Source organism: Tamandua tetradactyla, chromosome 2 (assembly GCF_023851605.1).
Source record: "Tamandua tetradactyla isolate mTamTet1 chromosome 2, mTamTet1.pri, whole genome shotgun sequence".
Lineage (NCBI taxonomy): Eukaryota > Metazoa > Chordata > Mammalia > Pilosa > Myrmecophagidae > Tamandua > Tamandua tetradactyla.
The window spans coordinates 187749790-187763575 of record NC_135328.1 but is presented as its reverse complement, the minus strand read 5'-3'; the positions used below and the strand labels follow the sequence as shown (position 1 = coordinate 187763575).

The following is a 13786-nucleotide window of genomic DNA, read 5'->3' as shown; positions in this document are numbered from 1 at the left end:
CTTTCTTAAGCTTTACACACAAAGCATTGAGCAACAAAAGAAAAAAACAGATAATAGGACTTCATCACAATTAAAAACCAAGGGGTAGGAAATGGGGAGTTAATGCTTAATTGCCACAGTATTCCCGTTTGTGGAGATGGAAAAGTTCTAGTAATAGATGGTGGTTTGGAAGCACAACACTGTGAAAGTAAGTAACACCAGTGAACTATATATTCGAATATTGTTAAGGGGTAAATTTTAGGTTGTAAATATGTTACTAAAATAATTTCTTTAAAAAAAAAAATCACTGAACTGTGAACCCTCATGTAAACTATGGACTACTGTAATAGTACAATTATATAATTATAATAGTAATCTCTCATCAATTGTAACCAAGGTACCACAGTAATGTAAATGTGTTAATAGGGAAAATTGTTTGTAAGGGGTTGTATATGGGAATTCTCTATTTTTTTTGCATCATTTTTCTGTAAACCTACAGCTTCTCCAATAAAACTTTTTTTTAAGTTAAACAAAAATGTCCTGACAATTAGAGAAAGAACCAAACAGAACTTTTAACAAAAAATACCCATCCATAGATTCAAGAACTCCAGTAAATTTCACACTGTATAAAGTAATTCACCATTTAGGAATGCTGTAACAAACCTGCAAAACACCAAAGCAGAGCAAACATTTTTTTAAGGAAGAAAAAAATTCCTAACCTCATCAGGGAGTGTAGGCAATATAAAATTTTAAGTTCTGGCTTCCTCAGATGTTAACACTATCTTCAAAATCCTACATACTAAGAGTAAGGCTGCCCATCCTGGAAATGGGTAAAAGTGAAATCCTGAGTACTGGGACTAAAACTGCCCCTCTTCCCTGTCTTCTTTCTGCCTTACACAGGGATAAAGAAGAGGCCTACTGAGGGAAACCCAGGTTTGATTTCTGGGCCATGCACCTCCCTCCTCCCCCCCCAAAAAAATCAAAAACAAAAAACCTCCTTTGTTTAAAGAATAAAAAGAAAAATTAAAAAAAAAAAAAAAGAGGGAGCCTATTTGTGCAGAATAAAATCCATTTTCTCTAGACTACCTTGCTTTCAAAGACAGCTGTCAAAAAGAACCTCAGACACCTAACCCTCCCTAGCCCAAAACATTTACAAGCCTGCCACCACTATCTGCCTTCAGTCCACTACAGCTAATCTCATTATGCTTCTTTTCCAGGACTAAATGAGTCATCACAAGAAGCCATAGATTTCTGGTCATCACCCCCACCTCTCCTGTATTCTAACCCCTATAAGGCTCTGTACATCCACTATTTTGTCCCCAAATCACCCTTCTTCAACTCCTGAAACAGTATAACTATGCCCGCCCTGGAACTGAAATCTCAGCAAAATCTACATCTTCAACCCTTTCTCTGTAGTTCCCTTCAGGTTTTGTTTTTAACAGAATCTTCATTCTGCCCTGAGAACACTGCTTCTCTTCAGCTCTCTCAAAATGGAAGGTGTTCCAAAGCCCACCCATTTCTGTCCTGGACATGAGGCAGGTTTCCTTGCTTCTTACTGCCAATTCTGGAACACTTGCCAAACCTCCTTTCTCGAAAAACACTCTGGCTTTGACTCTCATGTAGGATTATTATCACCCACTACTCTCATTATTGCTGTCATCTACCAACCCCAAATTATCTCCCCCCTCATTTCTAGCCAATATTACTTATAGCTTAAGTCACTGTCTCCAAAGTTACTCATGGTGATTTTAATACACACAGATGATCCTTCCAACACACTAGTATATCTTTGAGCTCCTTTCTTTCAATTTATTTGTCCTGCCTCCACCTCAGCACCAACTCCCAAGGTTATACACAGATCTTTTCATTGCCCATAACCGCAACCTGCACATTAAAAAAAAAAAAAAAATGACAAGTGGTTTCAAAGGTTCAATCTGAGTACTGTGGTTCCAGAGGTTGAATTCCGAGAAGGCCAAGACAGTATCTGATTAACTGAGTATACCATCAAGACTGTCCTGTTTTAAGATGATAGTAGAAAGTTTGCTTACAGTCTCTGAAATTCATAGGTAAATCCATTTTCTCAATGCCACTGTCTTCATTTGTACTTGTAACATCAGAGTTCTTTAAAAAGAAGACTGAATGTTCTTCCCCTAAGATGGAGAATAAAGCAAGGGTGTCTGCTTTCAATATTCTTATTCAGCATAGCGCTGGATGTTCTGTTTAGTACAATAAGGCAAGAAACAGAAATAAAAAGCATATAGGTTGCAAAGGAAGAAATAAAACTGTCCCTATTTGCAGATGGCATGATTGTCTATGTAGAAAATTCCAAGTAATCTACAAAAATATCTCCTGAAATAAATGAGTTCAGTGAGGTCACAAGATAGAAGATAAACAGACAAAAATCTATTATATCTGCACATACTAGCAATGAACACATGGACGCTGAAATTAAAAATACAATACCATTTATAATCACTGAAAAAATAACAAGTGTAAATCTAACAAAACATATATTAGACTTGTATGCTGAACACTACAATCGCTCATGAAAAAATTCTGAGACCCAGTGTTCATATGGATTGGAAGACTCATCAGAGTAAAAATTTTAATCCTCCCTTCAACTGATAAACAGGTTTAACACAATCCTTAATAAAACCCCAACAAGATTTTTAATTTACAGATTTAGACAAGCTTATTCTAAAATTTATATGGAAAGACAGAGGTATAGAATAACTAAAACACTTTTGAAAAAGAAGAATAATGGGAAGAACCAGTGCATCCAATTTCAAGATTTATTAAATGTAGTAATCAAGACATTGGTATTGGCAGAGGAATAGATATACATATGAATGAAGCAGAATAGAGAATCCAGAAATAGACACACGCAAATATGTCTGACTGATCTCTTACAAAAGCAATCCAACAGAGAAAACATAGCTTTTCAAACAACAATGCAGGAGCAATTAGACATTAATAGGCAAAAAAGTGAACACTAACCTAAGTCTCATACTATACACAAAAATGGACTCAAATGGACTACAGACTTAAATGTAAAACTATTTAGAAAACAACATAGGACAAAATTTCAGGATCTAGGGCTAGGCAAAAAGTTCTTACACATGACACCAAAAACTCAATTAAAAATGAATAAGCTGGACTTAAAAATTAAAAACTTTTACTATAAAAAAATCCTAGCAAGTAAATGAAAACACAAGCTAAAGACTGGGAGAAAATACATGCAAACCAAATTCCTAACAAAGGGCTAGTATCTAGACTATACAAAAATCTCTTATAACAGTAAAAAGACAAACAGTTTAATTAGAAAATGGGCAAAAGCCATGAAGAAAAATAACCCAGATGTTCTTTAATAGGTGAATGGTTAAACTGTGGTAAATCCACACCATGGAATATTAGCAAGAAAAAGGAATGAACTATTGCTAGATGAATAGATCTCCAAAAATTCTTCTGAGTGGCAACAGCTAACCCCAAAAGGTTACATACTGTGTGATTCCATTTATGTAACATTCTTGAAATGATAAAATTACAGAAATGGAGGAAAAATCAGTAGATGTCAGCGATAGCAGTTGCCAAGGGTTAAGAAGGGGTAAGGGTGGGAGGAAAGTGTGTGTGTTTATAAGAGGTATGTGTGTGCGTGCATTTATATTTGTATAAAAATATATAAAAGAGATTCTGTGGTGATGGAAATGCTGCTTTATGACTCTATCAATGTCAATATTCTGATTGTGATACTATACTATATTTCTGCAAGATATACTACGGGGGAAACCAGGTAAAGGAATAATTCCCCGTTTTATTTCTTACAACTTCATACGAATCAACAAATATCTCAAAATAAACTTAATTTTAAAAAAAAGCAAAGCCCTTTTCTGGTACAGATGAAAACACCTTCTTTATCAATGATAGGAAAAAGCTATACCTTTGGACCTAAAGTCAAAGCACGCACTTCAACTTACCTGCTTCACTTTGACTGTGGAATGGTGAGGACTTCGGCTTCTCTTATTCCGAGGAGACTTGCCTCTTCTCCCTGAGGACTTGCTCTTCTTTTTGGCTGGGGACCTTTTCAGAGCATGGTACATACAAGATTTTATCTCAACGTCCCTTCCACCATGTAAATCAACTTCAAGTATCAGGCTTATCTACTAACAGAAACACACCTGTGAAGGTCTCTGCTAATCACAGAAAAGGAGTCAGGAGTCTCACTTTCCTATCCCTAAGGTCTTCCTTGAGTTCCAGACCCACCTATATAATTGCCTACCAGGACTTTTCCCTTAGAAAATATAACATTAAATTCCACTTCTGGTTCTTTGCACTGTTGTTTCCCCTGCCTGTTATCTTAACAAGGCTCGATCATTCTCATCATTCAGGCCCCCCGTTCAGAGAGGCCTCCTTCTGCCCTCCAATTCCTCACTATCACATTACTATTTGAACTTATCCTTAATATTTGTTACTAATTAAAACTATTTCATTTATTTGCTTTTTGTTTATGCCAAGGATAGAGAACATCTATTCCATCAAAGATAAAGACTGTCTTATTCATCCTTGAGGCCTCGTACTTGGTATAAGTCTAGGTGCTCAATAAAAATATATGTTGAATGAGTGAATAAATCATTGAGTCTCACAAATCTTTTTTTTTTTCTTCAGAGTTTCCATCAGGTAGATCTCCTGGGCCCTCAATGTGGGAACCTTTTGGCGCAAAGAATTGGAAGAACACCCGCCCTGGCTTGACGGGCAGACAGGGAAAACCTCTCAATTTAATAGATCTTTCAAGTTTAGAAACTATTAATGCTATCTTCTGGACCATACTCTGCTGGGTGCTGGAAACATCAAGATGAAGAGATGGAATCCTGCGCATTAGGCGCTAAAGGCCCAGCTATAAATCAGGTGGCAGATGCAGGCGTAAACGTTTAACTCAAGGCTGACTGAGTCACTTTCTTCGCCTCCAGGATTATGTCCAAGCTGCCGAGCCCAGCATTCGTTATTTCTGATGCCAGCCCTGCCCTCTCTTCTCAACGAAACCAACCCAAGATCCATCTCGGGCCTCTCTCCACTTACCGGCTGCCTCCTCGGACTCGGTTTCCGTGGTGACCCGGGCGACTCGGCTCGCCGGCAGGCAGGGACGGGCTTCCGCCAGACGACTCGGGTCGGCGGTGAGCTGGAGGCGCTGCTTCCGGGCTGAGGCGCTCCTGCTTCACCACCACCGCTGCCGCCGCCACCACCACCACATCTCCATCCCGGTGCCTTCGCCGGCTGCCCCGCTCCCGCTCATTCTTTACCTCCTTCATTCCGCGACCTACGCTGAGGGAAAGAAGAGATCGCTGGAGCTCGGCTTGATGAAGGAAATGACGGATTTGGCCCCTGGCTTTCCCCTTCCGGGGTGAGCGCTCTCCCAGAAACCCTAGCGGCGGAGACTCCAAACACGTGACCACGACCCCGTAGTGGGCGGGGCCGTAGTGCACTAGTTCCGGAGGCGGGAATTTCAAGTTTCAAAAGCAGCTTGGAAAGGGAACGGGATCCGGGCTGTAGGTCAGCGAGGACGCGTCCCCTGCTCCCACACAGGGACTGTCCTGGGAGGCCCCGGGAGAGGCGTGGCTGCCCTCCCTGAGAACTGTGCTCACCGCCCATTGAGGGGGCAGGGGCAGGCTTTAACATATCTGTATATATTTTTTTAACTGGGAAAGGAGATACTTTTGGAAAAACTGCAATTAAACCACATTATCAGGGGAAAAAAGCAACTTGGAAAAAGCTACATACTCTCAAGGGCTTGTCACGTCATTAGTAATTACAAAACACTGAAACAACTTAAATGCCTAGCAGTAGGTAATTGCCTAGCCCATTGATGGAATGTTATGTCGCCAAGGCAATGCTCTTTACAAACTATGGCGAATGGAAAAAGCGCTGACTTAAACAGAAAAAGTACAATACAAAATTGGGTCCAAATTCTGATTTCATTTACGTTCAGAAACACATGAAGAAAAGGAAAGGAGGAAATGCAATCATAGATGGTGGATTTTGGAAAATCAATAATGCTTTTTTCCTATTTTCTGAACTCTGTTATGTTGTAATTTCTCCATTTGATAAAAAAAATACTTTTTTAAAAAATTAGAAGTTTGGGAACTCCACATACCTTCCAACGGGAACCTTCCTCAATCAATCCTTCACTGGGAGATAACTCCCATTTTACAGGTGGCCTGATCCCTCATTCAAACGCAGTTTAACGGAGTTTAGAGACTCGAACTCAAGCTTATCCTGCTTCCAAAAGCCCAGGGGCAAGCGGGCGGGCTGGCGGGCAAGAAGTCGGGAAAGCTTAGCTGAAGGAGAACTTTCCGCAAACACAGGGCAAGAGAATGAGATTCGCTCGCCTCTGGCCCCGCCCCACACCGAAGCCCCGCCCAGGCAATGAGGCTTGGAAAGGGGGTTTCCATGGTTACGGCAAACAGGCCTAGACTAGAGGGGTGGCTGCTGGGTTACTACCCCTTGTGTCGCCATGATTCCTCCCGCAGACTCACTGCTCAAGTACGATACCCCGGTGCTAGTGAGCCGGAATACGGAGAAACGGAGCCCCAAAGTAAGGACGGCTCTCGGGGGTCCGGGGAGCCGGGACGTTCCGATGGAGGAAGACACATCTCGTTGAGGGTCTGGAAAACCGAGGGAGAGAGGCTGCAGGGGAAGGAGGGTGGAAAAGCAGCACAAGAAGGCCAGATATTGGATGTGCCTCCGGAAAGCAGATTTAGGATCAGACTTAATCTTTTTTTTTTGGTAGCCGCGTTCAATAATAAATCAGGTAGTGATTTCTCCATTGCTCGAGATGTGAAAGCAAAGCCCCGAGCACCCTTGCCAAAAATGGTTGGAGTGGGACCAGAGGCTCTTGATGGCCTCCTTTGACTTTGAGTCAATTTCTGCTGAGAAGACAGAAGGTAAACGTGAGCCAGGAATAGGGGAGGGATGTGCAGGAGACAGGAGGCCATCCAGGGGGCCAGTATGTGTGGAGCTGAGTGCCTCTTACCCGAGCCTGTCTATCTTTTCAGGCTCGGCCACTGAAAGTCAGCCCCCAGCAGCCTGGACCCTCGGGTCCAGTCCCACAGCCACCAAAGACCAAACTTCCCTCAACTTCCTCTGTCCCAGACCCTACAAAGCAGGCAGAAGAAATCTTGAATGCCATTCTGCCGCCAAGGTAAAAAAGCAGGAGCAGTACCTGGGAGAAAGCCCAGGCTTTTGCATCCCAGGACTTGGGAATATGGAAAAGACCCCTGCCTCTATTCCTAGCTTGAGTTTCCCCCCAGTATCCTAGAATTGCTAGAGTTTGCAGATACCTGATTCCTGGGAGGATGGGGAGGAGATGGCTTCTCTATCTACTCTCATTTCCTGAATGCTCTCATCCAATCTCATGGCTTTAAATACTATCCATATGCCAATGACTCCCAAACGCTTATTTCCAGCCCTTTCAGCTTCTTTAAACTCCAGACCCATATATTCTACTTCCAAAGATGTCTAATATGCATCTCGAACTCAAAATATCCAAACTAAGTCACGTTTTCTTCTTCCCCCAACCTGCTCATACTGTCTTCATCTTCTCAGTAAGTGGTAGCTGTCTTTTACTAGGTGCTCAGGCCATCTTTCATTGCCTTTAGTCTCTCATATCACATGTCTGATCCTTCATCAAACCCTGTTGGCTCTACCTTCAAATTATGTCCCAAATCTGATCCCTTTTCACCACCCCTGCCTCCAGCATCTCGTTCCAAGTCATTCTTTAGCATTGGCACTTCTGCTGCGGCCTCAAAGTTAGAAACCACTTTTACTCTTTGTCCCTACAATCTGTTCCCAACACAGCCCCTAAACCATAAATCAGGTCATGCCAGTCTTTTCCCAGAAGTTTCTAATGGCCTCCCATCTCGTGCCTGCTACAATCTGAAACCCTTACCATGGCCTGAAAGGCCTGGCATGATCTGTCTGGTCTACACCATGTCCATTGTCTTATCTGCTGTTACTCTCCTTATTTGCTGTGCCAAAGCCACATAGCCTCCACTTGCTATTTCTAAAACACCACAGTCTCTCTCCCACATCAAGGCCTTGGCAGTTGCTGTTCCTACTACTGAAGATGTTCTTCTCCCAACATCCCATTTTTTCACCCTGGTCTTGCTCAGATGTCATTTCCTCAAGGAATGTTTCCTTGAGCATTTTATAAGAGAGCACCCACTCTCCAACATGATCCCTTTACTCCACCTAATTCTTCTGCAACATTTATCACCACCAGACATAACTATTGGTTCATGGTCTGTGCCTCCTTTTCCCACTACTCGCATATAAACTCCTCAAGATCAGAGGCTTTGCTCTCTCCCCTGTGCATTCCAAAATATTTGTTGAAGGAAAGAACAAACGGGGTGCTCATCACACCAGAAGGCAAGTCATGTCAAATCGTAAGAATCATTTCCTTGAAGGTGTTTCCTCCAAAAATACTTATCTTTGGCTTGAAAGAGATGGAACCTCAGCAAATCGCATATAGATAAAGCATCTCTGGATTGTTTTAGAAGTTTCAGGAAAAGTTTGACACTTACGGAAGTTAGGTTTACAAGGTACTTGCCTGGTCAGGTGTCCACATGCTCTCAGAGCTTTTCCATTATCGCTAAGAATTGAGAGAGGAAGGTATAAAGTTGAGCCCCAGCAATTAAATGCTTCCACTCAAAAGGAACATGTGGCACTTCTGTTTCACATTGGGCTGCCAAATCAAATCACATAGCCCTGTCTCAAGGAGGAAGTAGACTTTGGGCCTGGAAAAAGAGGAGAACTGGATATCAGTGAACACCAATATTATGTCCATAGACGAAAGAAGCAGAGCTGGACTCCTGATATCTTTGAATTCAAAATCCATATACCTTTCCACCATGATAGACTATCTCCCGTGAGGCATATCTGAAAGCCTACATGAACCCTTTTGAGACATACAGATTTAGGATCCCCACAGTGGGCTGCTGGCATTGCAGGTGAAGTGTTCTAGTTTGGGAATTTGAATGTCCTATTTCCTCTCTCAGTTCAGCACACTAGTTACTGATTATTTACCATAAGCCAGACATAATGTCTGTATCTGAGGATACAGAGATGAAATTCTAATTTAAACAAAAACCTACAGTCAAGGAGCTTAGAGTTTAAAAGGACACACAAAGAAGTAAAGGTCTGTTTTAGTTGGCATTGCTCCTATAACAAAATACCGCAAACTGTTTGGCTTAAACAACAGGACACTACTGGCTCACAGTGGAGAGACTAGAAGGCCAAAATTAAGGTATTATCAGGACTTGCCTTCTCCAAAGTCTATAGCATTCTGGCGCTGGCTCACTAGCCAGCAGTCATTCTCTGCCTCTATTACATGCCGATCTGTCTCTTTCTGTCTTCTCCTATGGCTTGTACTTGTGTGTCCAAATTTCCTTTTTATAAGGACTACAGTCATACTAGATTTAGGCCCACTCTGGTTCAATTTGACCACATCTAAATAGGATCTTTGAAGATCATGTTTGCAAACGAGTCCATGCCAACAGGACTAGGAGTTGCAACTTGAACATGACTTTGTGGGGACATGATTGAATCCATCACAGCGTCCTATGGGAGAGCTTGACAGGAGTCTAATGGAACCATCCATTAGTCTGTTATGACACAGAGAGTTCATCTACTCCGCTTGCTGAGGGATCTTTCCTAGGAGCTGATTTTCGAAGTAGGGAAAGGAGTTTATCAGGCAAATGAGATGGGGAGAGCGCTCCAGGTAGGGGAACCAGCACATGCAAGGCAAATAGGGAGAATGAGGGGCGTGACCACATGGAGACTGAGTAGACAAGCATGGACTTGGATTGTGAAGGGTGTCTGTAGTCCAGAGTTTCTCAAACTGGACCACAACCCATTTATTCAATGAAATTAAGGTAGAGGCTAGTCCCAGCATTTAAAAACTGGAACAGGAAACGATAGGATAGAATAGAACAGAAAATAACAGATTACATCTCATGTCATCAGGGTAAATTTCATTTCATGAAACCTGTATCCGTTATGTGTGTGTGTGCATCTCTGTGGACGTGCACTTGTATGTATATGGAATCATGATGTTAACATCCATTTTTACGTTGAGTGCAGTCATAAGTGTGAGAGCTGCTGCTGTGGCAATAGGGAACCCCTGAAGAGATTTTTATCAAGGCAGAGTCACCATCAACTTTGTGCTTTAGAAAAGTCACTGTTGTGTGGTGTTGAGCGGCTGGAGACAAGAATGCCAGTTGAGTTCAGGGGGAAGGTGACAAGGCTTTGGCCAATATTGATGCAAGAGCCACCTAAATTTGGAAAGCTCAGTTGGCCCATGCTCGTGAGAGCTTCTCTGGCTCATCAGATGTCAGCAAGGTGTCCAGGCCACTACTGACCAGTCTTAGCTTCCCAATGAGACTGATCTCCAGGCAGCCAAGGGCACCCCCAGAATCAAGCCAGCGTAAGTGGGAACTAACAGGGTGGGGTAGTCAAGCCATCTGAACCAACTGAACCAGATCTTCAAAAGCTATGCCTTCTCAACTATTTTTAATGTAATGCAGTTTGTATGTAATGTAATGTAATGTAATGTAATGTAATACAGTTTTGAAGGCTGTGATGAGAAGGGAGACAGTAAAAAAGACCATGACCTCTTCACAGGTGGAGGTCAAAGGAAGGGAGCAAATGTTTCAGTTGCTTTCCTCCCATCAATGGTATAGAAGTCCTCTCCCCAATGACCTCTCCCCTCAGGCTGCTTCCTTGCGATTCCAGTACCTGGCCTTGCCAGGTTCATTATGGGGGGCCTGTGCAGGCACACACCTCCTAAGTACTCACCTACGCCTCCTGTTCCAACTCAACTCTTGAAGGTCTTGAGTCAATGCAGCCCCAAGCTCCAAACACACTAGGTACAGAGTCGGACATGAGTTTCATTAGGACTTGCAAACAGGAGCGGGTCTCCAGTGGTGGCCATATGGTAAAAATGAAAGTAGCACACTGCAAGGGTGGAAATGCAAGGAGCAGCTTATAAGGGTTTAGGACAAGGGCATTTCACAGAGTACGTGAATTGAGTTTCACATGACACAGGGATCTGGAGATTTGTTATCAACATATCTGTCAGGGAGAGGAGTTTTAATGTTTTACGGGATAAGTGGTCTACAATACCATCTGTACGTTCTTTCCTCCCTGAGGAGGTTGGTTGACTTTTAACTTCTGTCCCAATTACATAGGTGGCTACATGCAGCAGCTTACTCTCTGTATGGAGCGGGGAGCCCAGGCTCTGGGTCTCCCCACCCCCCCACCATACACACATTTGCCTCCTCCTGGCTTGCACAAGGTTTATGGTATCCAGTGCCTCCCACCTCACAAGCCAGTGGGGGAAATTCTGTTGAGATCTAGCAATAACCACCATAAATTTGTCCTCAATATGTTGGGAGGGTAAGTTCTGGAATAGTGGGTGATGATTTCCTAGAGGCCCCTTGGAGAATGGGGATTGCCCACCTGGCCCCAAGGTAGGTTCCTCTGGAGGCAGCATAGCAGGTGTAGCTTTGGAGCCATACACACCCCTCACTCCCAAGGGAGAGTGAGGGATAGAGGATTCTGGTGGGTCCATGGCAGAACTGTCCTCACTCCTGCTTTAGGCAGAGAGCTCAAAGCGCCCTCTCTGTGCTTGCCTGGAGGCCCCTCTCAGGTTGGTGAGTTGTGCTCAGTCTGGCTGTGTCTGTGCCGCAGGGAGTGGGTGGAAGACACTCAGCTATGGATCCAGCAGGTGTCCAGTACCCCCAGCACCAGGATGGATGTGGTGCACCTCCAGGAGCAACTGGACTTGAAGCTGCAGCAGCGGCAGGCCAGGGAGACAGGCATCTGCCCTGTCCGCAGGGAGCTCTACTCCCAGTGTTTTGGTGAGTGGACTCGGTTGGGAATGGGGTTTGGGCTCCCTACATGCTTTGTTGCCTCCTCCTTTTCTCTTTCAGCACAGATCCAAGCCTAGCACCCCTGAGCTAAAGCCTACCCCATTCCGGAATCATCTCTTCTCCTTTAGCCTGATCCACCCAGGAACTGCTAAATATGCCCTCTCCCCCGCACCTTAGCCCAACCTCTCCTACCTGACTCCTACCTGCCAATCACTGTATTCCTGACAACCTGGGTTCCTCTACCCTTAGCACATTTTGGAGTAAGATGAGAACCTTGAGGTGAAAAATATTTACTTTGTCACAGTATCTGTCTATATTAAATATGTATTTATTTCTTAATCAGAAAAAGTAATGTTCTATATTTATATCCATCCATCAACATCTAGCCCTTGGTCCAGAAAAAATATTTCAAGGAAGTCTGGTGTTGACTAGCAGATACAAAGGGACTTAAGATCTAGCTCCTTTCAAGTGCTGGTGTCAAATGGCTACCGTGCCAACCTGATCTCACTGGCCCATATGGGCTCTGATCAACAAACCAGTTCCAAATCCCCAGGCAGCTGCAGAGTCTGAGTGGGATTGTGGCTTGCCTTCCAGGTCAGCATTTATGGAGGAGGGAGGGTAAGTTCTAGACTCTGCTTTTACTAGACCAAAACCAGCCCAGCCAAGAAGGCACACAGAATTTCCCTGCTGCCTTAAAACAGCCACCATCTTCAAACTGAAGAAGGCAGGTGTCTTTGAATGGTGCCCAGTTCCTGTCTGAGGATGGAAGGGAGGGGCCCAACTGTCACAAAGAAATCTGGGACCTCTGTCTCCCTCTGGCTTGACTAAATCAGGCTTGCTGACTGCCTGCTACTCCCAAATACCAAGTTCAGAGGGGTAGCTGCAGGGCAAGGCTCCTTGGGCCACTGAAAATACCTTCCCTGAGACACTGCACCGCAATAGACACAGTGCATTTCCCTCCCACCTCCTTCTCTGAGCTGGCTGTGTATGTGCCTTGAAAGATGAGCTGATTCGGGAGGTCACCATCAACTGTGCAGAGCGGGGACTGCTGCTGCTGCGCGTCCGGGACGAGATCCGCATGACCATCGCTGCCTACCAGACCTTGTATGAGAGCAGCGTGGCCTTCGGCATGAGGAAGGCACTGCAGGCCGAGCAGGGGAAGTCAGACATGGAGAGGAAAGTGAGTGGGTTTACCCTGAGCCTCTGGCCCTCTGTGACTCTTCTGTCAACTTCAAGGCCACATACATGGTCGTCCTTCCAGTACTACATCCTGGCCCCTCTGGGATGCCCTCCTGACACTCATGACCTCTGGACCCGCATTCCCCAGTGAAGACCCCTTGGTTTAGAGTTGCAGCTATCCTGGTCACAGCAGAGTTGAGTCTTCTCTATGGACTTCCCATGCCAGTCCACGACATCCCACTGGGTGGCAGTGCAGACACTGGCAAAGTCCTAGTTGGGACAGCTGTGCCCCAAATCCCCTCTGCCCAGATGCTCATTCCATGCCATCCACTTGGCGACGTCCCAGGATGACTGGGACTCCTCTGTCCTCAGATTGCAGAATTGGAAACAGAAAAGAGAGACTTGGAGAGGCAAGTGAACGAGCAGAAAGCAAAATGTGAGGCCACCGAGAAGCGGGAGAGTGAGAGGCGACAAGTGGAGGAGAAGAAGCACAACGAGGAGATTCAGTTCCTAAAGCGGACGAATCAGCAGCTGAAGGTACTCCATGCCCAGGCTCCGGTGGAAGCCGCACCCCCTCCACTCTCATGAGGGCCAAGAGCTCAGTTCCTGGTCCCACTGATAGCTTTGAAATATTCGTCCATACACCTTGCCAAGGAGTAAAGGAAGCTTTTTGTTTTTTGGGGTGGTGGTGGATTAAGGTCTAATCA

The 13786-nt window shown here is 44.4% G+C and overlaps 2 protein-coding genes across 5 annotated transcripts in view; one reads left to right on the top strand and one right to left on the bottom strand.

Annotated features, from left to right (window-relative positions):
* Positions 1-6382, bottom strand: part of SNIP1 (Smad nuclear interacting protein 1) — a 30489-nt gene extending 24107 nt beyond the window's left edge. Inside the window, exons 1-3 of one of the 2 annotated variants that reach the window (XM_077150252.1) lie at positions 6125-6382; positions 5053-5295; positions 3954-4056 (exon numbers count right to left, since the gene is read on the bottom strand). In XM_077150252.1, coding sequence (XP_077006367.1) covers positions 3954-4056; positions 5053-5282 — 333 coding nt within the window. In that variant the 5' untranslated portion in view covers positions 5283-5295; positions 6125-6382. Of the gene's footprint in view, positions 1-3953; positions 4057-5052; positions 5373-6124 lie in introns of those variants that run through there. The other variant, XM_077150251.1, reaches the window with a different exon arrangement.
* The window catches only part of DNALI1 (dynein axonemal light intermediate chain 1), a 10807-nt gene continuing 3266 nt past the window's right edge, over positions 6246-13786 (top strand). Inside the window, exons 1-5 of one of the 3 annotated variants that reach the window (XM_077150253.1) lie at positions 6278-6565; positions 7026-7171; positions 11719-11888; positions 12878-13080; positions 13452-13616. In XM_077150253.1, coding sequence (XP_077006368.1) covers positions 6485-6565; positions 7026-7171; positions 11719-11888; positions 12878-13080; positions 13452-13616 — 765 coding nt within the window. In that variant the 5' untranslated portion in view covers positions 6278-6484. Of the gene's footprint in view, positions 6634-7025; positions 7172-11718; positions 11889-12877; positions 13081-13451; positions 13617-13786 lie in introns of all 3 variants that reach the window. The other 2 variants (XM_077150254.1, XM_077150255.1) reach the window with 2 other exon arrangements.